Genomic DNA, 27891 nt, shown 5'->3' on the forward strand with positions numbered 1-27891 from the left:
AAACAAAATCCAAGATCAGGAATCCTCAGCTGAGATCTCCCAGTCACTAACTCCAAGCTATTCAACATTAGATACTGCTCTGAAGGTGTAGGCTGATTTCAAAATATAGAAGAAAAGTCATGTCCCAAAGACACTAGATCCCACACTGTTCAGCATGCTGCAGCTGACTCCAGCACCATCTATCACACCTATGAGCAGGGTATCATCAGATCTCATGAAGCACCAGAAGCATTGTGTTTTTATCTCTTACCAGGGAGCTATTTATGTGACAGATTATACTGTTTCACCCATGAGGAACCTGTAGAATATCTAGTCTCCTCTTGGTGTCAACAACAATGTTAATGAGTAACATACGTGGTGTGCATTACAACTGAAGTTAGTGTTAAAAGCTACAGTATTGCAGAAGTTAAGAGCAAGAGGGCTGCCACTGGAGCTTTATACTGTTATCTTCAACAACACAAATAAAAACCATCCACTTAGCTTCATTCTGATTGTCACAGCTTTAGAGATAAAGTAAAGCATCAGAAATGTGAAGTGTCCTCAAGACTTGTTTAGTGCAGAGTTAAGAAGCAGCCTGGATTAAGTAGCTTTGCCTCTGCCAGGCACCAGGAATGACAAATCCTCAGAAGCAGCTACTGCTAAAGCCTTGCGGTTGAAATGACAACTGTACTTGTAAATGTGTTAAAGTCATCTTACTCAGGCATAGATATCCAAGAGAAGAGATTGCATAATTCCTTATCAATCACTGACAATACTAATTAAAAACAAAACAAACCCCCCCAAAAAAACTCTACAACACCTGCCCTCAAAAAAATCCAAAACCCCAAACCAACAAACCCAGCAACCAAGACAGGACCCCGCATGCTATCTGTGAAATACTAAAGGATAACAAGCCCCTGACTCCAGTGAGACTGAGATCAGGCTGCTGTAGAAAGTGGTGACTGTGCCAGGGTAAAATATGGAGTAAATTCTGCCGCTGGTACTCAGATGGACTAAATATATTCACCTTCTCAGTACTTCCATTCATTCATATCTAGCTGTTCATGTAGTAAAGGAGAAGGCAGTAGCAATGAATATGACAGAATCCAACATGGACTCACAATAAAATGTAAAAGTAGACAGGTCCAAATACACCTTTTATACTGAACTCATGAAAAATGCAGAGAAACTTTTGATATGATTTTTGCATGTAGAGTAAGTTCATTTTTCTCTTTACTTTTTTTCCTGATAAATCATACTTTTGGCAATTGGTAATTCTCCTTTCATTCAACCTAAAGGGCCCCTTATGTCAGCCTACAGTTCAGGGGTCTATAAATCAAAAGGAATGCAAAGTCAGATGAAAAAGAAACATTATATGACTGGAAATGTGGAAAGAAGAGGTAAAGTCATAACTTTTTAAAAATATTTGTTTTAAATTAGAATGACACCGTATAGGGGAGCTCACATAATGTTTTTACTACTCTGCTGCTGCAGTAACTTATAAACTGTGTATTGGTCAATGGCTTTAAAAAAATTGATGGACCTTTTCTTCAGTACCAGGTATTTAGCAACTTCATAGCTGACCCAAATATTCTGTAGTGTTTCTCTAAACCCAACATAATCGCTTACACATAGTCTATATAGCCAGTACAAAAATATTAAAATAACAAACACAACCCACAACACCTTGTTAAAAGGGTACCATTCTTGCTGTGCCTCATATGCCACACCATGGCTACCACCAATGCTCTTTACACTGATAGCTGGAATTTTTCAGTCACACGTTCTTAACACAATACTTATGTAGGTCACATGGGCTACTTTGTAAACAAAGCATTGTATGTATACAGTAACATGTTCTTCATAGAATTTCAGGATACACTCTCAAGATGAGGTAAAAGTACTTTTTGATGGGTGTACAGTTGGTGTTAGACCCTCTTCCATGGAACTATATAAGCAATATTTTACAGCTTGTCTCTAAGGCACTGCAACAAGTAAGGACACCAGAATAAGGTTAGTAATCATGCAGAGCGTGAGTGCATGTCACGCAACACAATGGTATTTGGGAAGACAAGGTCTAGGAACTTTTATTAACTCACAGGAAGGCAATTCACTGGAAATCAGTCTAGAAGGCTGCAGAGCTGGATACCATTATCAAAAAGAGTCAGGTAATAAATTTCAAAAAAAGAAGTGGATTTTTACAAAAGGATCTGAAGAAAAAGCAGGAGATCCAAACATAGGAAAGCAGCATGAAGCTGAGAGAAAGGAGGGGCAGAAGAAGAAAAGATGGAGATGATAGAGGATGACATCAGTACAGAGATCAATAAGAAAAGGATTCTATGGAGACTTGAAGATCAGGATATTTTTCCCAGTACTAGAACCGAACAAATCTTAGAGACAGTGAATTTCATAAAATTACAAGGAAGTACCTTTTTATGTAGCACATGAAATTCATTGCGTCTGGACACTCTTGAAATCAAAAGCTTAATGGGAGCCAGAAATGGATAAATTACAGTTACATTACACAGGATTCATTTCATCTGTAGAAGAAAAAAAAAATATCCTTCATGCTTCCTGGCAGAAGTTAGGTACTAAGTGACGAAAGGAATTAGAAAGAGATTTACCTAATTTGACATAATGCAATACTTATCCATTATGGGGCAGCTGTAGCTTCTGCTAAAACAAGACTATCCAATCATAATGTAAAAAGCTCCAACAATTTTGGAATACTTACAAAACCTCAGAGTGCCAGCCTACCCTTAGCAATAAGGTACTCAAAAGAAACTGTTCCTGAAAGCAAGCTCTCTCTTGATTTATTTTTTTTTACAAGGTAATTCCTTTGAAGCGATTGCTATAAGCCACTGCTGGAGAAGGATACCGGATTAACTGTGCTTATAGGGTGACTCAACATGCCATGTTGCTATGTTTTGACGGACGGAAGGGCAGAGTGAAAGTTGCGAAACCCAAGACAGAGATGACTAATCCAGTCCTGGCTTAGCAGCAATAAGGAGATGGATTGTCCTGTGCGGCATAATTGTTGTCTGGAATATGGCAACATGTGAAAATTGTGACTGTGTTTAAGGCAAAAGTAATTCATCAGTTTGCTGAGCAATGTAAGGACAGGACAAAAACTAGAACACTCCAAACTATTGGCTTTCTTTCCTATTAACACAAGCAGTATTTGGAGTTGGGTGGAGATCAGGATTGAGGCTAAGTTCCATCATTACTTAGATTTGCTTTGCCCAGTACTAATGTTCTGTTTAAATTTATAAGCTACTTTTTGGAAAAGGTTATTACCAGTAGCAACAGGCAAAATATTTAGTACTGAATACTCTGAATATTTGTCCTCTAGAATCCAAACCTTTGGATATGGAAAATAATTTGGGGAAAAGAGGGATCAGCTCCTGTATCTGCTGTGGTTCCAGACAGCCTGATTTTAGTCAGGCAAAAGAGAAGAGCTATCATAAAAAATAAATTCAATGGCTCCTCTATTTCCTTTTCCCACCTCCAATAGACACTAACTCCAGATGATAGAAAAGTTCTTCCATTTTATGGTAACTAGGACCCTGTCCCAGAGCAGAAGTATCACTCTACCTGTGAATGATACTGCTTGACTTACGTTCTGAAGCAAGAGTTTCTGCCCCTTCTGTATGCTATTCCCTTTAACTGCAGGTATTATTTTCATCAACTCACCTCTGGGGGTGAAATCTCTGTCCCACTGAAATCAAAGGCAAAACAGCTAACTTCAAAATGCTTGTGATTCCTGCTATCTTCTTGTTCCACATATTGATTATGCTTTAGGTTTCAAGGATTTCCTTTTAGTTGTTTGAACTCTCTTCATTTTACTGCATTCGTTTCCTGTCCCTCGCATGAGAAGGCAGTAAAGAAACCCAGCTGATTTTCCTTATAGTACCTATTATCTCATAAACCTTTATCAATGCAGCGGCTGTCTGCAAAGGAGAGTCCACATAATTTCAATCTTTTAATACAAAATTCCAGCCTCTGATCAGCATTCATTGCCGTTTTCCTAGTACAATACCTTTGAGCTAAGTAATGAATATTGACCACAGTATCCAATATCAAAGCATACCATTAGTGCAACATGGCAGGCACAGCAGAGGTTCTCTCTCTCTCTCTCCTTTTCCTTACAGATTCTAAAAACGTGCTTTTCTGTTCACCACTGGGCACAGAACAATTACTGTACAGAGAAGATGGAAAAAACTGAAAAAGGTTAGAGTGAAACAACATGAAAAAACAGCCCCTCCTTGTGATATTTATGTTTCTGCTGCTGCCCTGGCAGAAGTCCAGATTTTGAATGAACAAAACTCCCAGTGGCTTAGGGACGACAGTATTCAGCCCATAGTCAGGAAATGCAATAACATGTGACAATGGGAAGAAATAAAAAAACGCTTTCCAATGCTTTTGAGCTTCCAGTTCAATCAGTTTGGATCAAAACTCATGGGCTGTTGAGATTTTGTGTGAATGAGTTCTCTATTGCTAAACAAAAACATGTGTGTGTTGCAGTGTAAGACAGTGAAGTGGTAAACAGTATGCAGCTTTGCATCCTCATTGATATTTCATTTTTACAGTACTAGCACTACAAAACCCCATTTTATGTACAAGGTCACTGTCCTTTCTATTCAAATACAGTGAGGAACTGTTTCCCAAAAGACAAAATCAGCTCCCTATTTCTCCTTTCCAGGAATGCTAATTGATAACTCTTGTTCACTACTCAATGTCAAATTATGGTTCTTCTACAAGACTAGAATTTAAAAGAGTTGGGTATAATTCCATCTTTATTGTCATCCAGTGATCCAGGTTAAAACCATTTCCTTTACAACAGAGTTCCTTTGGGGAAACTAATATCCTGGAAACTTAATTGTTGAGAAAATAATGTCTAGTTCTTTCCTTTTTGCAAACACCGAACATATAAATTAGCGACAATTGTATTATCACACAATTGTATTAAGAGTGTTTCAGTGCTTCTGTAGACACCGTACAGAGCAGAGATTTCACCTTCACTTTTTTTTTCCCAGTACATACATCATTCTCATGGGGCAGATGCTTGTCTTCTTCATGTTTTATCCAGAAGTCACAGGACCACTAAACATGACACCATATTAGTGCAATATTTTAAACCTATTTTATAATTTCTCTCTTTTGTGAGTTTAGTAACAGACCAATAAAGCCAGGACCTTCAAGCCACAGAACACAGAGGGCAGCAGGTGTCTAAGAACTCGTTGACCATTTCCATGACCAGACAAGGCCAGATGTAAAATTCAGGTTTCTCTTTACATTTTCCTGAAAAGTATAGGGTTTATAGTTTGTGAGAACATTCCAAAAAGCAATCACTAGTTTAATGAACTAACAAAAACTGTTTCAGAGACAATTCTTTACGTTATGAAACATTTTTTTTAAATTTACGAATGCCCTATGTATCTTATCACAAAAATTCATCGAGAGAAAGTACGTTTCTGCAGCAAGATTGTGGTTTGTCAGTGTGAGCAGAACTGGAGATTGACAAGTAGGGACTGACACACTGATCTCTGTGATTGATGAAAACCGGCTAAGCATGCCTAGGGATGTGGCAGAAAGGTGGCTGCATGTTCCCACCACGGATGGTAGATGCAACTCAAGCAGTGTTTTGTGGGGGGAGTTGTCTCAATAGTAGAATAGACTATGAAACATTTACTTTGCAGCAAATTACAAGATGTGATTAAGGCAATTTGGAATCCATGGCATAGTTCTCATTTCTCAGAGAAATCGAAGAAACAACAATTTTCTGAGTTCTTGATCAGGATCACAAAGTTGCAGCCTGGTCCATAAAGGCGAGAGTATTTCAGAACTGACAGGGTAAAGGGATCATGCTGCTTCATGGTGCACAATACGAGGGCTTGGCATTCAAAAGTGGCTCCTATGATGTTTTGCTCCTGGAGCAGAAGTGGCCTATGAAATTCTTACTAGCTTAACTTCTAAAATATCTGCTAAAAATTATGAGAAACATGCTTGCCATCTCAGCCTCCAGCAGGAAATCCTGCACTTGATTAGCACGGATTCTGGCTGCCCCCCCCCTCCCCCCAACTAGGTTTAACATGCCTGCACCCCATCAATCCTAGGACCAGAGAGTGATGGGTAAAAACAAACTCCTTAAATGGTCTTGCCTTCTCTGGGTAGCTGGGAAGCCTGCTGGAAACAGTTTCCCCAATAGTGCATCCTATTGCTTTTGTTTATCTATCCTTGCTGACATTTTCTTCAATTAGGAAACAATAGCTCCGTTCCAATGTACTGAGCAGAATTACTGAAACTGAGTCACGTGACACCATGAGAGTGTGTTTTCAATTATTCACTCTGTCTTTTTTTGCCAGGCCTATGAAGAGGAACAGCCTTCTGCAGGAGTCAGGTTTGTCTGCCTCGCTGTTGTAAGTTCCTCCTTTTGCATTTTTATATTACAATCAGGGATTTTTAATTTTTTTAATTTTTTAACAGCAAATTCAACTCTACAAGAGTTTCTTGCTCTTTATTAGAAAACTTCAAAATCTCTAGCTCTTCCTACTGCCTGGAAATCCTAGACTTCTGCAGTAGTTCAGTGCTAATAGAACTGCTCAGTAATGAATCTGACAAAGATCACGAGATCTAGATTAAAATGGGATGCAAGATATCATGCTGTTAACACTTCGTAATGTAAAACTCATCTTGTTCTTGCTAGTAAAGAAAAGTTCTATCTTTCCTACTGTCTGGTTAACAGCAGAGCACTTGCATTCAATCTGGGAGCTACACCAAATTATTTGCATCTTGTAAATGCTCAGTTTAATATCCAACCAAAAATTTGAACCAAATGGGCACAGCTCAAATCATGTATTTTGTTTGCAGAAGACAGACTGAGTTAGGGCTTTTTAGACTTAAAGCTGGAAAAATAAAGCTTGAGGGGAAAAAAAAAAGAAACAGAGAAGGAACATTTGGTTTGCATTACAAACCACAGACAACTTCCATCAGGCATGCTGGAGGTATAAGAATGGCAAGAGAAAATGACAAGCAGTGAGTGCACTGGAGGGAGAGATGAATGGTTTGGAGAATTATCTTTGAAGTAACTGTCCATCCCCCACAATACCTTGAATTAAATTTGGTGGAAGATGGCTATGAATCATAAAGCTTCTCTGGCACTTATGATATTGTTTTCTGTGTAAAATAACATTTCTGAATATTTTTATTGGAAAACTTATAGACTATGTTTTTGGTACCTCCTATATTTCTGTCACTTATGCAACTCTGAATCAGCAGCTCTGGATAGGATGTTGCCTTAGTTAAAACTTGGGCTGTGATTTAATACTTAGAGCAAGAGCAAGTATTTAACTGGATGTCTTCAGGTCTACTGGGTTTATTTTCACCTCAGCCACTGGCTTGCTTTGAGATACTAGGTAAGTCATTCAGGGTTAAACTTGGTCTTTGAGCTGATGGAGCTCTCGTGAGGGTGGGGGAGGAGGAAATAGCTAAATGCAGCAGGGCAAAAGAGATGTTCTCTCTGCATAAGGTAAAATTCCTCAGGAGCATTGCAGGGGGGTGGGATGGCAGAATGCTCTTAAAACAGTTTCCCTCACTATTTCAACAGGTGCTTCTTTGTGTTCCCTGCATCCCAGATGCTTAGCATAGTCAGAGGCACCTCTTGGAGCATTTACTACTGATGGCAGTGCTCCCTCTTAAGCTTAAGGCAGAGTGAGAAAGGGCTCCTGCGTCTCTCCATCCTTCATTCTATCATGCCAGTCTCCAGAGAGCTGTATTTTGACCATTAAGCTATTGAGTCCTCTGCTTACCCACATGCTTAATAGCTCTTTTTAAATTCTTTCTCTTTGGGGAAGTGAGAGTGCAGTAAATGTTTGTAAAACATTGAAATCCTTGAATGAAAAGTGCTATTTCTTCTGATTTTCCCCTGTAGGCAAGATTGTTTAGGGCTAAATCTGCAACTTGGGCTCATTTCTGACATTCTTATTGCTACTGTCTGATAGCAATTGCCAGAATCACAGAAGGAGCACCAATCCCTGTTGCAGACTTTCAAGTGATGCGCCTTCTACACACCTAGCCAGGTGCTGTGGGGAGGTACTTGCAGAAGTTCCCCTCATCCTAGCCACCCTATTGCTTTTTCGCCTCCACACTCGGATCTAACGGGCCAGATGATTGCATTTTTACCTACCTGCAGACATACAGGAAAAGCAACATCAAGCTTTATAAGATTAATTTCTCAATACACCGGGAATGCTAACAGGGATTTCCCAACTCAAAAAATTGCAATTAGGTACATATGTATTATGGTAGACTACACTTTTAGGCTTACAAAACCACTAAAAAGTGTCCTTTAAAACAAACAAATAAAATCTCCAAACCTTGAAAGTCTTTACGTATTTGTAGGGATAAGTGTCAGTCAGCTTTTAACTAACGTACTCAACAAAAAAGCATACAAAAAATTGCAAATTTGTGATACTGAATTACACCACCAACAACTACTTGTTTCAGTTCTCAAAATTATTTTTCTAAGATAATTCATAGCACTTTTCATCTCTATACTTATAAATAAATTACCACATAGAGGTTTGAAAAAGTAGCTTCTCTCAATAGTGCGGGAAGGGAGATTAGTCCTAGAGAAATAAGACCCCAAGTCAACCACAAAGACCATGTCTTAAAGCTGAGCTCCATCTATGTCATACCTTTCACCATCCCCTCTGGCCTCTGCCTCCTTACACATAGGCTTAGATGTCCTTTTATTCAGCGTGTGCTCTGCGTCACAGGAAGGGAGCGTGGCTGTGCTGTTGGGCAGTCCTCCATCCACATCGTGGCTGCATTCAGCCGTGGTTGCAAATCTTGTTATTCGTGAGAAGAGAGGCTACTCTGAAAAGAAGAAAAAGGTAGCACATTCTCTGTACTGAAGGGAAAGGAGAATTTGGTAGTTCAGTTTGACCCTGAAAATTTCCCTCATGCCAGCGTGGGGGAGGCTGGGAGCCCAGGGACTTTGGCTCCAATGTTCCTATGCAGTGGGGTCAGACTCTCCCACAGGAGCAGAGAGGATCCCAAAGACACACAGGAGAGGGGCAGAAAACACGCCGGCTTTGTGGAACTTGATATGTTTGCTGGATACTTTCAAATTAAACTTTGCCCTGGTATAGCATGCTGCTAGGAAATTTAACAAGTTTCAATACTCAGGGCACAAGTTTCTGAAGTGTTAGGGATTTTGTTTTGGAAAAGAGACATCAGGGAGCAGAGCAGTATTACGACTGGTATGATGGAAAATAAGTTATGATGGAAGGCAGTAGAAGCATTACCTATCAAAAATACCAGAAAGAACTGCACAAATAAACATCCTTCTCCCTGGGAGATGAAGGGACCTCTTGCTGCTCCTGAAAATGCTATGTGCAATTTTTTTTCTTTTACAAATCCAAACAAATTCAGATTCACACTGCATTGTGTATTTCTCCAGAAATGCTGTATAGCTCCTTTAGACAGGTACTCAATGGCATAGTGCTTATCATCTCTTTTTGGTCTTCCCTGTTATTTGTGTGAGAGAGGAAAAAAAAAAAAGAAAAACAATCCTGCAGATTTGTTATAAGGCTAGCTCAGATTTATTATCTGAATCTGGCTTGGTCAGAACTTGCAGGCCCATGTTTATTGTTGTGGCTGCGAAGAGCCTTTAGAAAATTTGCCTTCTATTTCTATATCACCAGTGGTATTTTAGGTGCAAAGTGCATATATACTTACCCTAATTCTGCACAGAAGCAGGGAAAAAAACAAACCAAAACAAATGCAACAACCCAGTTTAGAGCACAATGTATAAACTTTTTCTCTCAATGGTATACTTGAGAAGTGCTTTTCAAATTACATTGATTTTTCAATTTTGTGTATGAAGCTATAGCATCTTTGATTTATGCAAATCCTTTAGTTTCAATAGGTATTTTCTCATAGTATCAATTAGGTACTGTGAAGAGAATAGAAAAATTTGTGTAATAAATATGAGAATAAAAATTAAGTGAGAAAGCCAAAGTAATTGATTTAGACTTCCTTTTGTTGAATTTTCAGCACTGACATATACCTACCAAAATATTTCTAGAAAACCTTTTCTGAGAGAAAAAGGAAACAGTTTAACAAAGCTCCCCTTTGTTATCGTATCATGCTCATTACTTTACTCATTTTACAAAAACTACAACTTTTGCCATGTTTTGATTGTATAGCGTTTCTTCCATTTTCTCTTAATTTTGTATGCTGAATCATATGCTGAAACAAACCATTTCTGTAATGGGACATTTTTTGATTGATGTATCGGAGCTGTATTCCTTTATAGACTTCAATCCCTAATCAGATATTCACATCTTAAGTGCTTCACTGGATTTCTCTGTAGCTGTTAAATGCACGGTCTTAAGTGAGTTCTGGTCTGCAAAGGTAGGAGGAGTTTTATATCAGCCTGACGTTCCTTACTCTCTCATGGCTAAGATCTACTTTTGCTAAACCACTTACAAATCAGATGTGCCAGGCGGAGAACTTAACCTCGACAATTTGATTAATCATCTTTGAATTATAGTGGTTTTATGAATCAAAGTTCAGAAGGAGCTTCCTCTTTCCAAATAATGTTAGGAGGATAGAATAATGCTTTTAAAGTAGCTTCCTTTTCAATTTGGGATTTCAACATGCAAATTCAGCAGAAGCCCAAAGGAAGCAGCACAATGGAAGCATCAAAAACATTTATTAAAAGCACTCCATTGTGCTTGGGGAGCATGGGAAGAGAATGAAAAGGTGAAGGAGAATTTAGTAGAGCCCTGCACAGAAACAGAATTAGCAAGTCATGAGATATCACGTGGCTGTTAGCAGACTGAAAGGCTCTGTTGATTCGATTTATTCATTAGGGCTTTTCAGTAGTGTAGGTTATTAAGTGGGAGAAAGTGGGGTATATTACAACTTACTTTTTATATTTCCTTTCCTGGAGGATGTTTAGCACCAGAGAAACGGAGAAAGTTATTGAAAGTATCATGCCGCATAAATGGGAGAACGATAGGAAAAAGAGCAGCACCACCAGCTCTCTGAAGATGGATCGAAAGAGCAATGCTGGGAACAGGAAGTCAAGAAAGTTTCGCTCCATTTCAAGATCACTTATACTTTGCAATGCCAAAAACAGTGACGATGGGTCAAGTCCTGATGAGAAATGCCCTGATCCCTTTGAGATCTCTACCAGTTGGGTTCAAGAGGATTTTGACTGCTGTCCCAGAACACAACTGCCATGCACATCAGAGACAGAAGACAGCCCACCTGATCCTCCGCGTGTGATCACCAGCATGATCCAGTCCAAAGCTGCAGCAAATGAAAACTGCAACAACATGAGAAGAAAGTTACTCACCAAGGTAGGCAGCTCAGTGCAGTATATTGTAATGCTTCCCCTTGCAGTAGTTCCTAAATGGATTAATTCATATTTCGCAGGAACACAGGATTCTACTTGGCTTTTTCAGAGTCTATGAGCCTGCAGTGTTCCTGCTCTGTATAAACAGCATGAAAATGTATTAGCTTCCCTGATGCGCTGTTGCACTCTGCTGATTGACGTTCTGCTGAAATCAGTGACTGCTAGGCCACTCTCAGTCTATTCAGACTGGCACAGCTGGTGCTTTCCACCTGCAATATAGTATTGAGCTCAAAATATAAAACTGTCACTATCGTAAAGTGCATTTGTAAAAGTGTGATACCATGAGATTTCACGAGCCATACAAGTGTAAGTTATATTAATACTATGAAAGACACAGGAGATTCAGCAGCCAGATGTTCTTTCTGATTCAGGAAGGAGGTAGTGATGGCTCTAAACCCACCAGAGATGTCACTTTTTCCTAGAGATGTAAAACTCTTAACAGCCTCATATTACAAAATTATTCTTTAATCAAGAAGTAACTGTGTTAACCCTAAAGAGCCGAACAATTTTTCAGTCTGAGCAATATATTTTAGGTGCCTTTAGAAAGTTCCTTTTCAGTGACATACCCTAATTTTTCCACTTTCTCTCTACCTATTGGTGAGATGTGTAAAAGGGACCTCACTGCAAATATGATGTCCGTTAATACAGTTTGTATCCTCCTGGAACCTCCCTTATTATATGCCTTTTTACCTGTGCAAAAAATAGTAGCTTATGTGAAAGAACTGATTCTCTCACCTGTAATATTTTTCTTACATATTCTATTTTATTTTACATAGTTTCAGTAGAAATTGGCTAAAACTAGACCTCTACATCTAAAGACACAGCAGCACAGTGGTACTGAAAATCAGAATCTCTCCTTACGCCTCGAGTTTCTTGCTAATGATCACAGCATGCAGCCCAATATTGCAAAGACTGCAGCAGGACAGAGGTCTGGATGTGAGGTGTTTCAGCCCCTGGCAAAGCCCCAGAGCGAGGACAAAACCGAGCCAATTTTCTATTACATTCTGACAGAAAACACAAATAGGTGACACTAGCCCAAGTCCCAAAATGCACTCACTCACCTGCAAAACTGTAACACCAACTCCCTTTTGGAAACAGTCCATATGCACTCTGTTGATTTCCTTCTGTGAGTGAAGAAGGAACTGGCCTCTGTGGACTCCCCCCCTTCTCTTTTAACATAGCTGAAGCACTTTCTTAGGTGTGTGTCAGCTGCCACAGACTACTTGATTGCATACCTCCAAAATATGCAGGGCTCCAATAACTGTTGTGATCCATACCCATATGAAACTACTCAGTATCTTATTGCAGACTGTAAGTTTAGATCATTTGCTTTTATAGCTGGCAAGCAGCTCAAATAGGGATCTGGGGAACAGAGTAAGTCTTATAACTAATGCCATTGCACAGATAAAATATAACTGCTGAAGGTACAAATCCACTCTTAGGCAGAAGCGTTAGTGTCACTGAACAGGATGGGTTAGGAGCCTGGATGGATGGTGACATAAATTAGTCATCAATCCAATCCCTTACAGCAGCGTTTGGGTTGCTTAGTGCCATTGTAGGCAATGGGCACGTTAAATTCTCTCTCCAGAGGTCTCATACCACTATAACCCTCTTCAGATGCTACTTGCTAATCTCCCATACCTTTCAGAGTCATGGATCAGTGAGCGATTCTAAAAAGTCCTATCTCAGCATGCTGAATAGGATGAACTTTGGTAACAGCTATGCTGACCTTATCCTGTACTACTGTTGCTGAGGCTTTGCCCTATATTATGAAAGCAGCGATCTCTATCTTCCATATGGCACAAGCCTGTCAGAACAATCTTCCTGTACCACGTGTCTCAGAGAGCTTAAATTTCAACCTTCTCTCTTTAAGAAAGGAGTCAACAAGCATTTTTCAAGTCCCAGCCTAACACTCACTCTCTCCATCTCCATGTGACACTTTAGAAATTCATGATGTGTGACTCAGAGCTGAAGGATCCTTGTCTTTGTTCAAGAAAATTGATTCCATTCTTTCTGTGGTGTTGCTGAGGATATTCCACTATTATTCTGCTTTCCAGTGCCTGCAGCCCTAAGCATGACTCTGAAGGTGCTAATAACTCCCACAGAACTGAACAATTTAATTTTTGCTGCCACATTGGAAAGAGAGAATAAAAGTACTGCATAATTTAATGCTCCCTGTGCATCTCTTCTCCAGAGCTAAAGGGGAACCTGGAACGTCAGTATTCCAAATACTAGTTCCTCTTTTCTGTTCAAAAACTTAATCTCTCTGAGCCATACTCTGCTGATTGCATGGGATTCACTATTGCACAAACCATAAGCAAATCAAATAGTGTTACAGGATTTCTGTATATGTATTAGAGTCACATTTTTCCGATTCCAAAATCTTTAGGATTTCTTATAACAAGGAAATGAGAGGCAAGAGGAGGATTTTTGGAGAGGGCATCTAATGCATCATGACGTCAATTCCTTTCACTTCAGTCTTCAATAGAAAATGTTGCTGGAACCATTGAGGGAAGCACTGCAACACGAGGACAACCTACATTAAACTCCAGAGAGTCCCCACAGAAACACTTTGGTTCTTATTGCACTACCTGTAGAAAAGACTTTGAGCTGGAACTCAGATCTTATTATACACCAGAGAATTTCAGAAGGCTGAAATTCTGATGATACCAGGTTTTGTTCATTCTTTTCAACAAAATATGCACAGGTTTTGGCGCCAATAGTACTACACTAATTGGGGTGGGACTGCAAATTGATGTCACTGCTCCTCTATCATCCAACTCATTACTAGCACGTGTGTGAGAGGGGACCACAAACTTCTGTCTTGGGTAAAGTGTCACTGCTCCTCTACCATCCAACTCATACTGCATTACTAGCACGTGTGTGAGAAGGGACCACAAACTTCTGTCTTGGGTAAATTTGGCTCTTCTGAGGAGTATTGCAAAGGTTGGCCCACAGGTGTAAAAAAATGACTTGTACCTGTGCAGATATTTTTGTTTTTAACCAAAGCATCCATAGTCTGCGTTTACACCACTGGTGAACAAAAAGGCATAGGATGGATGTTACTTAACTGTGATACTTCCTACCACTTGTACTGCAATATGTGGGCAGTAACAGATGATAGGGGTTTTAGTTCATAACTGTGTCTTCTAGGCAACATCTTTCCAACAGTATGTGGCATGGTGGCACACTCAACGTGTAAAGCTGCAGGGATTGACTTTTCATCTGTACAGAAGTTTTAACAGGTGGAAAGAAATAACATTGAGACAAGACTTAAATAGGAGCCCATCAACAACTATTCAGTGGTTCATTACATTCAGGGCAAAACCCTCAGTCAGTGCTACGTCCGTATGAACAATGCTGTTATCTCAGACATTTGGATGGCCAGATGCTCATTCACATCCTGCCAAGACATGGCCACCGCATGTCACATAAAGCCCTGTGTAACAGTCCTTAGTGGGTATGTCTTTCTTTGACCTCAGCCTACTCTTCTGCCACAGATATCCCACTTCCCTGCTGGAGTCCTATTTCCAGTCATTTTTTGTCACAGAAAAGCTGCTGCCATGATATACAGAGAAGGGAAGAACACAGGAGATAATCTGTGAAAAGGGAAACAAAGAGGGAAGAGAGAGTGTGGAATTGCAAAGACAGGAAAAGAGGAAACAGTTGACCATGGAATACTTTAAAGCAAGTGAAGTGAGGGGAAGAGAAAGCAACAGTCAGGAACGGTGAAGGAATCATATCTGCAAAGTGCACCTAACTACTCCCCACTTCCTATCAAATGCCACGTTCTTCCTTCTTTTCTTCTCTGTGTCCTTGGCACGTTTTGTGCATTGCAACAGCAGCTTCATTCATCTACACGTTGCTAAGCAGAAAGGCAAGTAGAGATGTTCTCACCAAGAACTATCACTTCATAAACTTCCCAGCCATCTCGCTCCTTCTGCCTGGCTGAGTGTACAGGAAAGCAATAGAAACAAATAATATATTACCATGCACACCCAGGCAAAGAAAAGCTGTATCAAAATCTTATAACACATAACAACTCATGCTTTGCGTGATAGTACTTGGGAAAGAATGTCTCCATCTGATCCATTAATACCTACATTGGCTTCGAAGTATCTCCTTTCATTATATATTCTAAATAGCAAAGATAATTTTTTCCCCTTCTCTAATGTACTGTCAGCAGTGATGAGAGCATATGAACAGTCTTTTAGCTCATTTGGTTTCTGTGTTCCAATATTCACTCATATTGACTATTGCTTATTGCATCTAGAGAACCCAGATTACCTGGGTGTCATCTGTTCAGCTAGCTCCCATATCACTTAGCTTCCAAGATGAGGTGCACTTAGTCTAGCATGGGCCAAGCTGGAAAGCCAGCTTGGCAGTGTATAAACAAGCAGATCTCCTTTATAGTTTTCTTCTCACAAAATCAGCAATTTGCTGGTGGCCTGAAAAGAAAAGAAAACAAAGAAATTGTAAGCAGTGCCTGATACCTTGTGCACTGACACAGCAAACCCTGTGGAACACGGCCTTGCCTGCTCATGTCATTACAGACAAACTGTGCCGGTTGTAGGGATAACAGACAGAACTAGATAATATCAGTGCCTATTCTTCTGAGAACATCACTCTGCTGGGTTTGAGAGCTGCTTTAAGAAGCATTCCATTACCTCTTCCCTGCATCACCAACACCCTGGGAAACACTGCAAGCTACTTGCCAGAGGGGCTGGTAGCAGCATTGAAATGGCATCTGGAATAAACTACAACAGGGAGAGGCTGAATCGTTATGCAAATATTGGATGCAAGCTGATCTGACTGCATGGCTCCACTCAGTTCTAGAAACTTCTCTATCCTTGCTTCCTTTGGTCCCTGACACAGGAGGAAAAAAGCAAAAGGTCATTTTTCTCCCGTGCTCATCACCAGAATGTATTTTTATTAACTTGCCTTTATGCAAATACCAGTTAGTTGGCCCTTTGGTACCAGGACAAGTATTACGGCAACAGACTGTAATGTCTCAAACACGAGCCTACGGGCAGGATGGAAAAACAAAGCCAGGAGAGGAGATGGCATTTATTTAGACATTTATGTGTTCTCCTCCCTTTTCCTACTTGTTCTCTCTTTCTGTCATCCCGGCCTTCTTGCTTTTGTGACATCAGGGCCAAGTTATCCCCAGAGCAAGTTGGGAAAGAGGCTGTTATATTAAGACAGTGTGTGCTGCAAAATGTGGGCCAGGTCAAAGGCTCCCATAAAAACATACCAAAGGCCAGATGATGGGTGGAAAGGTCCGTCTGTAACATCTGATGTGCTGAATCGTCTATCTAGGGCAGAACCATAATCCCATTCCCTGCTTCTTGCATCATCCAAAGGCTTTCTAGCTTCTGCCATTTTATTAATTGCAAAGGGAATATGCTGCTGGGAAAATGAATTACATCTACTATAAATATTTTGAAAAGACCAAGGCATTGGCTAGGGTACGTTGGAATCGGTGGAGTCATGTCAGTTTATGCCAGAGAGACTCTGGACCTTTCTCTGTTAGAACTGGTGCAGGAAAAAATTCTACTTGAAAATCCCCAAAGACTGTATTCTCTTAATTGTCCACTTGGAAATCCCAGCCATTTCACAGTCAGAAGGCCAGAGAAGCTAAATATTTAAATTCATTATTGTACTGTTGTTAGATATTTTTTTTTCCTTTATTTATTTGCTTTTTTTAAAACAGCAGTCAATCAGCTCATTGTCACACACTTGGTTAACTGAGTCAAAGACCTTACTTGAACCAGCCTTGTATAACGCTTTACTTCATTTCAGGGACAATCTAACTACTGTGTCTTACGTTGAGAGTGCACAAAAGTTTTTCAGTTTTCCACAGATGCCATGGTTACCCTTATTTCTAAACAACATCTGGAATTAGATGGTTTGAGACAGGACTCTGGGCTAGAAATGTCTAATGAGAGCATGAAGGAAAAAGAAATCTTTTAAATGGCAGATAGAAAAACATCCTCAGAAGATTTGCATTTTGCATGACAAAAAAAGGGGAGCAGGAGGAGAGAGCTGGCTTGGATGTACAAATTACTTTTCCAGAACTAAACACATGAAAAATTAATCTACTCTCACCTGTGACAAAAATGCGTTGAAGAAGGCTCTTGAACTCCACATTTGATTTTTATCTTTCAGCCAAGCAGATTCAGTTTAAAGACAAATTTTGCTTATAATGCACTCCCACAGACTTTCTTCATTTTGTTTCTGCAGCGATGAGTGGATATTATAATGCAGATACAAGTTTCCCTAGAGTCTTGAAGCACTTGGTGGCAAAGCCCCTTATAGACAAAGAGATTTTATTCACTGGCAGCAAGTATGCATTTAAATATATGTTCTAATAATAAATAGGCAAAGTTGACCTAGAATCCACCTGCCCACACACCAAACCTGCCAACCTTATTTTGGTAAATTTTCAGCATTCACTACATCCAGTGCTATAAATCACCTTTCAAAATGAGCAGGACACTTTTAAAAGGAGGAGGATGCAAAATAAATACTGTCTTTACTCTTGGAACCATCAGTAGTGTTTCTATGCATAAAATAATAAGTGAGACAGGAAATAAAAGATATTAAAGAACAAAACCCAAAGCAAATTGGCTGCTGGCACACGAATTGGTCAAATGTTTATTTTTCTAAAGAACAGCTTTTATTAATTTTCTGTCATGTTGCAATAACTTGGATGCGAATATAGTGATCTATATCCAGGACCCGAAAAAGTGCAGATGCTGACAACATACAGATATTTGCCACATCTCCCTACAGCCCAATAAAACCTTATTTTTTTCTTTTTAAGTAATTCACGTAAATGAATTGCAGAAACAATTGACACACAGAGAATTGCTCCCAAGTTTTTACTGTAGTGTACAATGGATTTAACCTCTACTTTCCTCCTGAGTAAGTGCATGTAACTTATTGCTTTTCAAAAGAATATTCATATCAGTTTTTATTTAGTGTCATTTCACATATATGTCCCAATACAATCCAGAATTTCCAGTCTAGCATGTGTCCCATTGTACAAAATACAATGTCTTCCCCAAAGGACTTACATGGTGCTGCAATAAAAAACCTCAGAGCCAAACCCACTGCACTCTGTGGTGTCCTGTGAAACTGATGAGAGCCAAATCACTTTTGGACAATTAATTATGAAGATTTTTATAAACACCATGAACATAGCAGCTGTACACTGTGAACATAGGAAGGGCATTAGCGTCACTGTGCTCTTAACAGAGATGAGTTGGTGCTAGCCTGAAAAGGTCCACCATTAAGTTAAGAACAAAATGAAACTATGCAAAGTTCTGTGTGTGTCTGACCAGTATCTGTGAGGGGATATATAGATATTTCAAGGGAGCAGTACACAAGAGCAAGGACTCCTAAGAAAAGGAGTTGGCAAGTCCAAACCTGAATTCTGACTGCGGAAAAAAAAAAAAGGAAACGACTTTTTTTTAAAAACTTACATTATAATACAATTATTCTTTCACAACAGCCCCAATGATCAGCTGATGTCTCGAAATACTTAGCCAACCAGGAGAATAATTTCCTACCTTTAATATCTGTCTTACATTCTCACATTTTAGAACAAGCATACTACCCTGTTGAAAACCCTGTGGGTTTAATGGATGCTTCATGTATGCAGAATCTGACCTGTAATTTCTTACTAATACCTAAAACAAAGAACTAATGCAAACAAGCAGAAAAGGTAGCTCACATTTTCGCTTTTCAAGATCTGAAATTTTAAGACATCAGAATTCTAATCTTTATTTTGTTACCTTGCTGAGGACTTCAGAGCACTGCCGCAAGATAAAAAAGAACATAACATAGTCCAGATTTCAAGTATGTATTTCCCAAGATATTTACCTTGTGTGAAAAGTAAATATAGAAGCTCCAAAACTAATATTAGAGTTCAAGCAAACTGGTTTAAAATAGAATTTTATCCATGCTTATGCACTTATCTGTTAGTCACTAGAAGCACTCTCCGTGAACAAAAGAGGCTTGGTAAAATTCAGACACTCCTCATTAATGGCAGACAATCTGGAATGCAAGCAAACCCACAGAGTTAACAAGTCAGTCAATACAAGTATGGCCCTTACCCATTACTCACTGAATTCAGCCTGCAGTGAGCCTAGAGCTCAAACTTAAACACTTCATTCATTCACAGCCTTAGATTTACTCTGGCAGGTCTCAGAATGGGAGCCAGGCTTCAACAGTCAGCCTGGAAGATAATGACCTTTATTAACATTGCTGTAAATTTGAAGTTTGTGTTTGCTGTCAGTCAGGTATGATGTGATCCCTATTGATTTGTGGTGAAAGAGCATAATGATTCTAACCCTCAGGGCTGGATGAACTCTGCTTAGGGCAGAAATGAGGCCCTCCTGATGGTGAAGAAGGTGGTTATACAGCTTTCCTTGTGCTGTCAGAGGACTACAGACTACTAGAAATAGTTCATGCCACTCTGACCAGGGTACCTGGGAGCAATACAGACAGTTGACCACTGCTATATTTCGTGGCCTGTCCTAACATATGAAATTTGCCTCCCCTTCAGAAATCTATACCTCAGTCACACAAATCTCTCGGGAACAAGCCTGGATCCAGGATACACTGAGAGCCCTCTTCACTATGTGGAGTATGGAGAGGCTGGCGAGGGCAGAGGAGGTGGGTTCAGCTGGGAGCAGAATGAGTGAATACTTAAATTAGGAGATTTATTAAACAAATAGGAAAGAAATTGAGTGCTAACTTTGCAGCTTTCCTTGTCTCTTTAGAATTTTTAAGTGTCCGTGCATTTGTGCTGCAGGAGTGTATTTCCTAGACAAATGTGTTGTCCTTCATGTGCTTAGTCAATCCATTCTTTGCTTTACTTACTCATATGACTTAAGACACCATATTCTTTCTGTATGGCCATATGTTAATGATTCATAACCAGATTAAAAATGTGCTTACAATTAGTCCTCCAGATGCAATACACAGACTACAGCAACCTCAACCAGTCTGGAGTAGACAAAGAATCTTCCACTGCTGCAATCCTCTCTGCTCCCCTGCCCCCACTTAACAAGTCAGCAGCAGGGGTGGAGCTTCTAGTGTTTTGTATACACTTATTTTCCATTCAGACCTCTTCTGTTTTCCAGAGTATTTCCTCTTCTGGCATAAGTTTATTTTCCTCCGTTTCTTTCCTTATAACAGTTAGCATAGTCAAAATTTATCCAGTTACTATGAAAAGTCTATTATCTGCTCTCTTCCCCTCTGTGTAAAGGGGCACTCTATTCTAATACTTCCCTCTTGTAGCCAGAAGCCACTGAAGTCCTAAGGAAAACAACTTCTTTTAAACACAGACTCTATAATACAATTATTCTTTTACAACTGCACAGTGTTAAAGGCCTGTTCCTGTTCTACTTGGAGGCAATCTGGTTCTAAGAACAAGGACATTTTCTGCATGTCTTAAAAAGGCTCAAGACAACTGTAAATAACTTTTAACATCCTTGGTACATTTTTGTTCATGCAACCTTTCATTTTCTGAATCAGGACAGCTGCATCTGCAGGCTGTGTACAACGACAGGGAACAGAGGCTCAGGAATCAAGCTCTCTAGGAGTCCGAACTGTGCATCTCTCTGGAAGGGGTTCACGGGCAGCCAGGTGCCTGCTGGAGGCACAGCAAACAGGTACAGTACACATGGAGTCATTTGTCTGCACAGATTTTGCATGACCAGCTTTCTGTGACAAGCTAAGCCTTGAAGCTTCAGAGAAAGTCAGTGATGCTTAGGAATAATTTCTTACAATTTCTTCCAGTTGGAGAGACAGGTCAAAATTCTTGAAAAATAAACCTGTGACAATTTAGGGATCTAATGCTTCTCAATTACACTAAGAAATAAAGCATGGAAGAATGAAAGATTGTACATAACATCAAGTTTTCAAATGGTGTTTTCCTAGTTGCCCTATTAAAGGGCAATGTCGGATGTCACCAGTCTAGCAAGGCCACCAGAAAGCAATGCGAGCCAAAGTTCCTGAAAGGGAGTAAAGCGTATAATCTCTGATGAACTTGCAAATGCAAGACAGTGAGGGAGTGGTATTTTGCCTGGCTTGTACTATTCTATGCTGTCACCTTAGCCTGGGTGTAAGCTATATGTGGAAGGGCAGCCACTGATCACCAGGACTGAGCAGAAGAAAGCAGCAACAGGAGAAAATCCTAGCAGAGGATGGGGTGCATCACACGTCAAGACATCTCATGGCAGCGCTGTTCAAAGCAAAGGGAGGACTACAGCTGACTCCTCAGTTAGTGAGACACGTAGCACAATAGTGCCATATTGTTCTTTGTAAAATGATGTGCAAGCATGTTCCTATTTTCTGTTTTTAAGGGATGGTCGTCTGAGCCCGAGGGATGAATTGTTAACACTAAATGGACAATCACTTAAAGATCTGTCCAGCAAGGAGGCTGAACCTCTCATTCACCCAACAACACAGCTGCTGAACATCATGATGGCTAGCAAAGTAAGCATGAAAGTTGTGGTCCCCTCCCACAACGGTGGGGTGATTTGAGAACATTTACTTGAGAGAGAAGGGGGAATTCGTGCATCAGACATTTGAAGAACATGGTTTTGCGCTTCCTGACAAAACCCCAAACCTCTTGTGGTCAGACTCTGGTGACTTTCAGCATAGCTTTTTCCCAGATAAACAGAGGCTATGGGGAGGCCAAGGCCCTGGGAAATTCTAGCAAGGGCTGTACAACCCCTCTTTTTAGAAACACACAGCCTGGCAATGTTAATTTTCCATTGGGAAGTTGAGCAAAGACAGTGGTGGATTTAAGGGAAGATCCCCAAGTTTGCCGATGACACCAAGCAATGTGATGCAATCAACACACTGGAGGGGAGGGATGCCTGGACAGGCTTGAGAGGTAGGCCCGTGTGAACCTCATGAAGTTCAACAAGGCCAAGCGCAGCGTCCTGCACCTGGATTGGGGCACTCCCAAGCGCAAATACAGTCTGGGTGGAGAATGAAGAGCAGCCCTGAGGAGGAGGTCTTGGGGGTCTTGGTTGATGAGAAGCTAAACATGACCTGGCCATGTGCTCTCACAGCCCAGAAAGCCAACCACATCCTGGGCTGCATCAAAAGAAGCATAGCCAGCAGGTCAAGGGAGGAGATTTGGCCCCTCTACTCTGCTCTCGTGAGCCCACACCTGGAGTACTGTGTCCAGCTCTGGAGCCCCCAACATAAGAATAACAAGGACCTGTTAGAGTGAGTCCAGAGGAAGACCATGAAGATGATCAGAGGGTTGGAGGCACCTCTCCTAGGAAGACAGGCTGAGAGAGTTGGGGCTGTTCAGCCTGGAGAAGAGAAGGCTCAGGCTTCTCATCCTCTCATCCCCACCCCAAACTATATGGCACCAAAGGCTTTTCATTTGCAAACTCTGGAGGAAACTCAAGGATGATGACTAGATAGAGTTAGTCTCCTACCACACATTTACCACTTTCAAAACAATAGATCTTGGCCAGAGATTTTTCGCAGGCTTTAGATCTTCATATTCAAGCAAAAAAGGCAGTTTCTACTTGTTATCTGCAATAGGGTCACGCAGAAAGCTCTGATACAATCCTAGACTGACAAAACACCCCTGACTGGAGCTGCTGTCAGGTCCGAGTACAGTGTGCCTCATTCTAGGATGGCAGTGAACTGTCTCACCCAGATGTCTGCTAGATTCTGCCAAGATTTTTGTTTATTTTCTCTCCTTTAAATGCCTAAGTGGCCAGAGATGACCTATATTAAATATTTGTAGAATAGTACCACCCAAGAGGCAGCCAGGTCAACTGTGCATTTAAAGACAAGCCTGCACCAAATTAATTGAGAGTTAATAGCAAAAGCTTTTCAAGCTGAATAGCTTGGTTAGAGAAACACTGCAAAATCATTTTCAAAATTCCTCTTTAAGGATCTTGTCTGCATTTCTTATTCTGACAACTTCCCTAAGGGAATGGGACTGGAAAGCCCTAGCAGGATTTTACTACTTGGCAATGCTTCCACCTGCTGTCGAAGAGGAAAATTATCATTCATTGGTTCCTAAGGTACCTTCTAACAGCACGACTAAAATCAGGCTTCCAGAAGAAAGTGTTTGTCTTGGTTGGTTCCAGACATATTAGAACATATAGATCCTGCTCTAATCATAGAGTCATAAAATGGTTTAGGTTGGAAAGGACCTTAAAGATCATCGAGTTCCAACCTCCCTGCCATGGAGCATAATGCTGCTCTTTTAGCCTTCTTAGCCCCTGCAGAATATCACTGAGCAAAACCATTTTATATTTGCAACTTTACTGTATTTCAATCAGTTTCCATATGCTGTCTGTATTTAGTAATATTCTTCCTTTAACTATGACTCCCTCAGGATCAATGGCATTCCTTGTGTCACAACAGAAGCAAGACTTTCAGGAACGATACACATCCAGAAATTATTCCTAACATCAGCTGTTACTCAGATGTGATCATTTATTTATTTTCAAACTGTTCTAAAGACCTGCATGTAGAAACCTGAATGTTTCATCTACAGGTCTTTAAATGCTAGAATTAGTGGCCATATTTTCAAAAGCAACTAAAAGTTTCCCACAAGAGGCTGAATTTTTGGAAAACACTAAAGCCTAGTCCTCAAAGGTTTTTAAACACTTGGATTGTATTTTTACTAGAAACCATGCCTCTGAAATTAGCAGAAGTTAGACACCTATCTATCATTGCAAAGCTGTGCCTAAGAATTTTCCTTTGAAAATAACACCTTTCTAATGTGGTGGAAACTGAATACCCAAAAGCATCCGTTATCTCCAGAAATAAGACAAGCATTGCTACAGTCCACCCATACATCAAAACAAATTGATAATAATTGACACCCAACTGGGGGTATCCAATTAATTTTCCATCCATTTTGACTAAAGACCAGAACTTATTTCTATCTTATTATTTTGGCAAGTTATAATCATATTTACAACAAAAATTTGAGCTTTTTATTCTGCTTTGTCATCCTATTTATTTAAATAATTAATTTCGCTCCATGTTTTTTTTTTTGATTCAGGCTGAAATTTGTGCAAGCCAAATTGGGAGAAATTTTATTTTTAAGTTTAGATCACTTTCAAGAATTTCTTGCATAGTGCTAGTTTGTTTTTTTTTCATTTTTTTTTTTTTTTTTAGGAGATGCCAACCTGTAAGGAAAGGCCTTTGGAAATACAAAATGGTTTTCTGCACAGTAAAGCTGCTTGTCAAAGGACCCGCAGTAACTCCACCAGTAAGTTGCAAAGAAGTAATCTTTCCTCTTGTAATATTCAGGGAGTGCACAGCACAGCACTTCATTGTGTGATGATACTGCAGTGTTGAAAGAAACTGCAGCTATGGCGCAAATTTAGTCTGGGATCCTCAGCTAAAGATTGCTGATGCATCGGCTTTCATATTCACGATACTTTACAGTCAGGGGTTTTGTGCATAAGCATTCCATTTTATGTTTTTTAAGGTATATTCTAAATTAGCCAATGATCTTTTGGTAGGGAATGTTTGCTTTTCAGTATGTTTAATGTTAATGGTTACCCCCACAGTGAGGATTGAGAAGATCACTCCTTTCACAGAGAGATTTACAAGAGAAAAAAACAATTCTAAGTAACACTTATCTGATAAAATGAATGTGCAGACATGTCCAATGCTTGAGAAGTAACCCAGCCTCTCTCCCCTGTCCGGCAGGTGTAAACCCGTACTGGGTAGGGGAGATGGACGCCGTGGCACCCCGGAAAGCTGTGCCCTTCAGAGACCGGCAGCCCCACGCTCTCCACACCAGCCGCAAATCTCTTTCCCAACAGCTGGACTGCTCTGGAGGGAGACCCCCAGTAAGTGCTACAGGAAATCACCTGAAAAAAACCAAACAAATAGAGAAAACCATTTCCATTAAGAATCCCTCAATGACCTTGGCAGTCACTTTCCTGCCAAAAACTACCTTCCTTCAGGCCCCGTCAGGGAAGATGGCGCACGCCTGCTTCCTCCACTCTTTAACCCCACCCCTACTCTAGGAAGAGTAGGAGAGCGGGAAAGGCTCTGTGCCAGCAAAACCCCATTTCTTCAGCAGCTTCTCCCTCCCGTTGCCCCAGCAGGTTTTACAGTGTGTGTAAATCCCCCCTGTGTGGTTCGCACCATCCTTGGTAACCACCCGGAGCCTCCTCAGAGCTCACCGCTGAAGAGGCCCTTCCCGGGTGCCTCCCTGCCGCTGGCCGTGGAGATGCTCTGTGCACATGGCTGATAAAACCCCAGCCTGAGCTTTGGGCCCTGCCGCCGCAAGCCTCCTGAGTCACCTCCGCTGGCCCAGCCATGGCCAAAAGCAGGTATGGACTTGCCTCATGGTTGGCAGTCGTTGCCCCCAGCTGCGCTGGCTGTGCGAGGCAGCCCCCTTTCTGCTCCACAGTGACTCAGACCTATTTAAACAACCCGGTTAACGTAGGCTAGCGACCGACAGTCTCTTGCTCTTCAGATGGATTCCAAGTGATTCACCACAGGCTGGGAGAGGGGAGGTTGGGCAGGGTAGAGAGGGTGTGGATATTTATGGCCGAAGGTCCCCAAGCTCAAGCCTGCAGCGTGGAGATGGAGATGAAGGTCCTCACACTCAGCTGCCACCTCCCACCCTGCCTGAGGGCTGGCTGAGGGGCTCCCCATTGCTTTCCTGCCTTTTCCTGGCCAGTCCCTCACCCTGGGGGCACCACAGCCTGACCTAGGGGTCTAACGGAGGCGAGGAGGTGGCAAACTGGAGCATAAACCCCAACCAAACAGCACCCGTGCAGACAGACAGACTGACCCTCAGGGATTTGCTGGGCTTCCGCCTCCTTGAAGGTCCTGCATGGGCAGATGCTGCTCATTGGCAGAACCTCCTCGGTGGCATCCTGGTTTTGGGTATCGTTACCCACCACTTACAGAAATACAAAGTACACCCCCTCACACAGAAGCAGAAGAAATTTGAAAACTTCAGATTTTGGATTCAGAAGACCCACAGCGGAATAAGCTATCACCCTGATCTGGCAGAGGTATACTTTTTGGGGACTATGATTTTGGTATTGAATAGAAATTCCTCTCTTAATCGTGTTCCCAATCCCATGTTGAAAAAATAATCATGTTTTCATGTCAAAATCGAGACTTATTTTCTTGCATATGCAGAAGCTGAAATTTTGGCTGATGTTCCACACACTTCAACACCTGTTAGTTTCACTTTGCTGCATTAAAAAAAAGTGTTGAACTCTCTTGGACTGGTAATAAGTGCAATTAACTCTGACCCTGCTGAACTTCATGTATAGTTAGCTTTAGGTCATGAATTTTGTCAGTGCTTAAATTAGTTTGTAATACCCAATTCCATGTTCAAATAGGACATTTTTCATTAAATATTTCATTAAAGGTTCATTAAAATGCATCAAATCTCAGAGGCTGGAGTTAAGAAATCCACTATCTGTGGACTGGAGGGAAGAAAAGCACTGAGAAATTGCTTGCCTTGGTTATCAAATACAAAGGATGCACCTCACCTTTCTCAGCTGTAGAAAGAACCCTGTGTGATGGCTTAATGGAGGCAGTGCAAGGTAGCTCACAGTCTGAAGATCCTTTGTGATATTTTTGAGGAAATGCTGAAGACAGGTTCTATATGTCCTAATATGAAATTATTTAGTGGCAATTTGAGGGGAGGAGTTAGAATTTCCTGTTTCTTAGTTCAGTTCTTAGAGGCAAATATGAAAATACTTGTTTAAGACCCCTAATGACCACAAATGGGATTTTGGCATAGAGAATCAAGTGAGAGCACAAATATATCTTTCTACACCATCGCTACTTCAAGAGCCAACATTCTCATTTCAGTCTAATTTAGTCACTGCAGGACAATTTCAGTGAGCAGGACTTCAGAGTTGGAATCTTGAACATTTAAAGAAAGCAAAAAAACCCCCAAGGTATCTATCATTAACTCCTGAATATATAATGCAAAAAGTTTGTTTTAGCATAAAAAGCCCCAACTACTCACTGTGGTCATCAGTTCTGTGCAAATTGATTGAGAGAATAGATTATTTTTTTTAAACCTTTAGCACCATCAGTTATTAGGAGGAAAATTTGAAATAAACAAGTTGTCCTAACGTATGTCCAAGATTTTCTGGTTCTCCCTCAAAATTATCTTTTTTTTTTTTTTTACTTTTACAGGCATATTCAAGGACATCTAGATCACTAAGTACAGCACAGTTAGTGCACACATCATGTGGCTCACAGGCTTCAGTAATCTCAAACATCGTATTGATGAAAGGACAAGGGAAGGTGAGAACGGCTCTGCTGATTTACCATAAATAGAGTTTTACTTCATTTCACAAACGTAATCCACAAAGTGCAGAGAAGTTAATACAGATACTAAGGTTGCTACCTCTGGGTTGCCAATTCATATCCAGGCTTTGCTAGGAGTGACACACAGAGGACCTCAATAAAAAACAATAAACATATGC

General features: G+C 40.6%; 1 protein-coding gene across 1 annotated transcript in view; it reads left to right on the plus strand.

Moving 5' to 3' along the window:
- Positions 1-6348: 6348 nt before the first annotated feature.
- The window catches only part of IL16 (interleukin 16), a 37910-nt gene continuing 16367 nt past the window's right edge, over positions 6349-27891 (plus strand). The window contains exons 1-7 of the mRNA XM_009886109.1: positions 6349-6398; positions 10940-11351; positions 20954-21090; positions 21784-21916; positions 24587-24680; positions 25127-25269; positions 27599-27709. Of these exons, the coding sequence (XP_009884411.1) occupies positions 6349-6398; positions 10940-11351; positions 20954-21090; positions 21784-21916; positions 24587-24680; positions 25127-25269; positions 27599-27709 (1080 nt within the window). The remainder of the gene's footprint in view (positions 6399-10939; positions 11352-20953; positions 21091-21783; positions 21917-24586; positions 24681-25126; positions 25270-27598; positions 27710-27891) is intronic.

The sequence above is a fragment of the Charadrius vociferus genome, unplaced genomic scaffold (genome assembly GCF_000708025.1).
Source record: "Charadrius vociferus isolate BGI_N301 unplaced genomic scaffold, ASM70802v2 scaffold365, whole genome shotgun sequence".
NCBI classification, from domain to species: Eukaryota; Metazoa; Chordata; class Aves; order Charadriiformes; family Charadriidae; genus Charadrius; species Charadrius vociferus.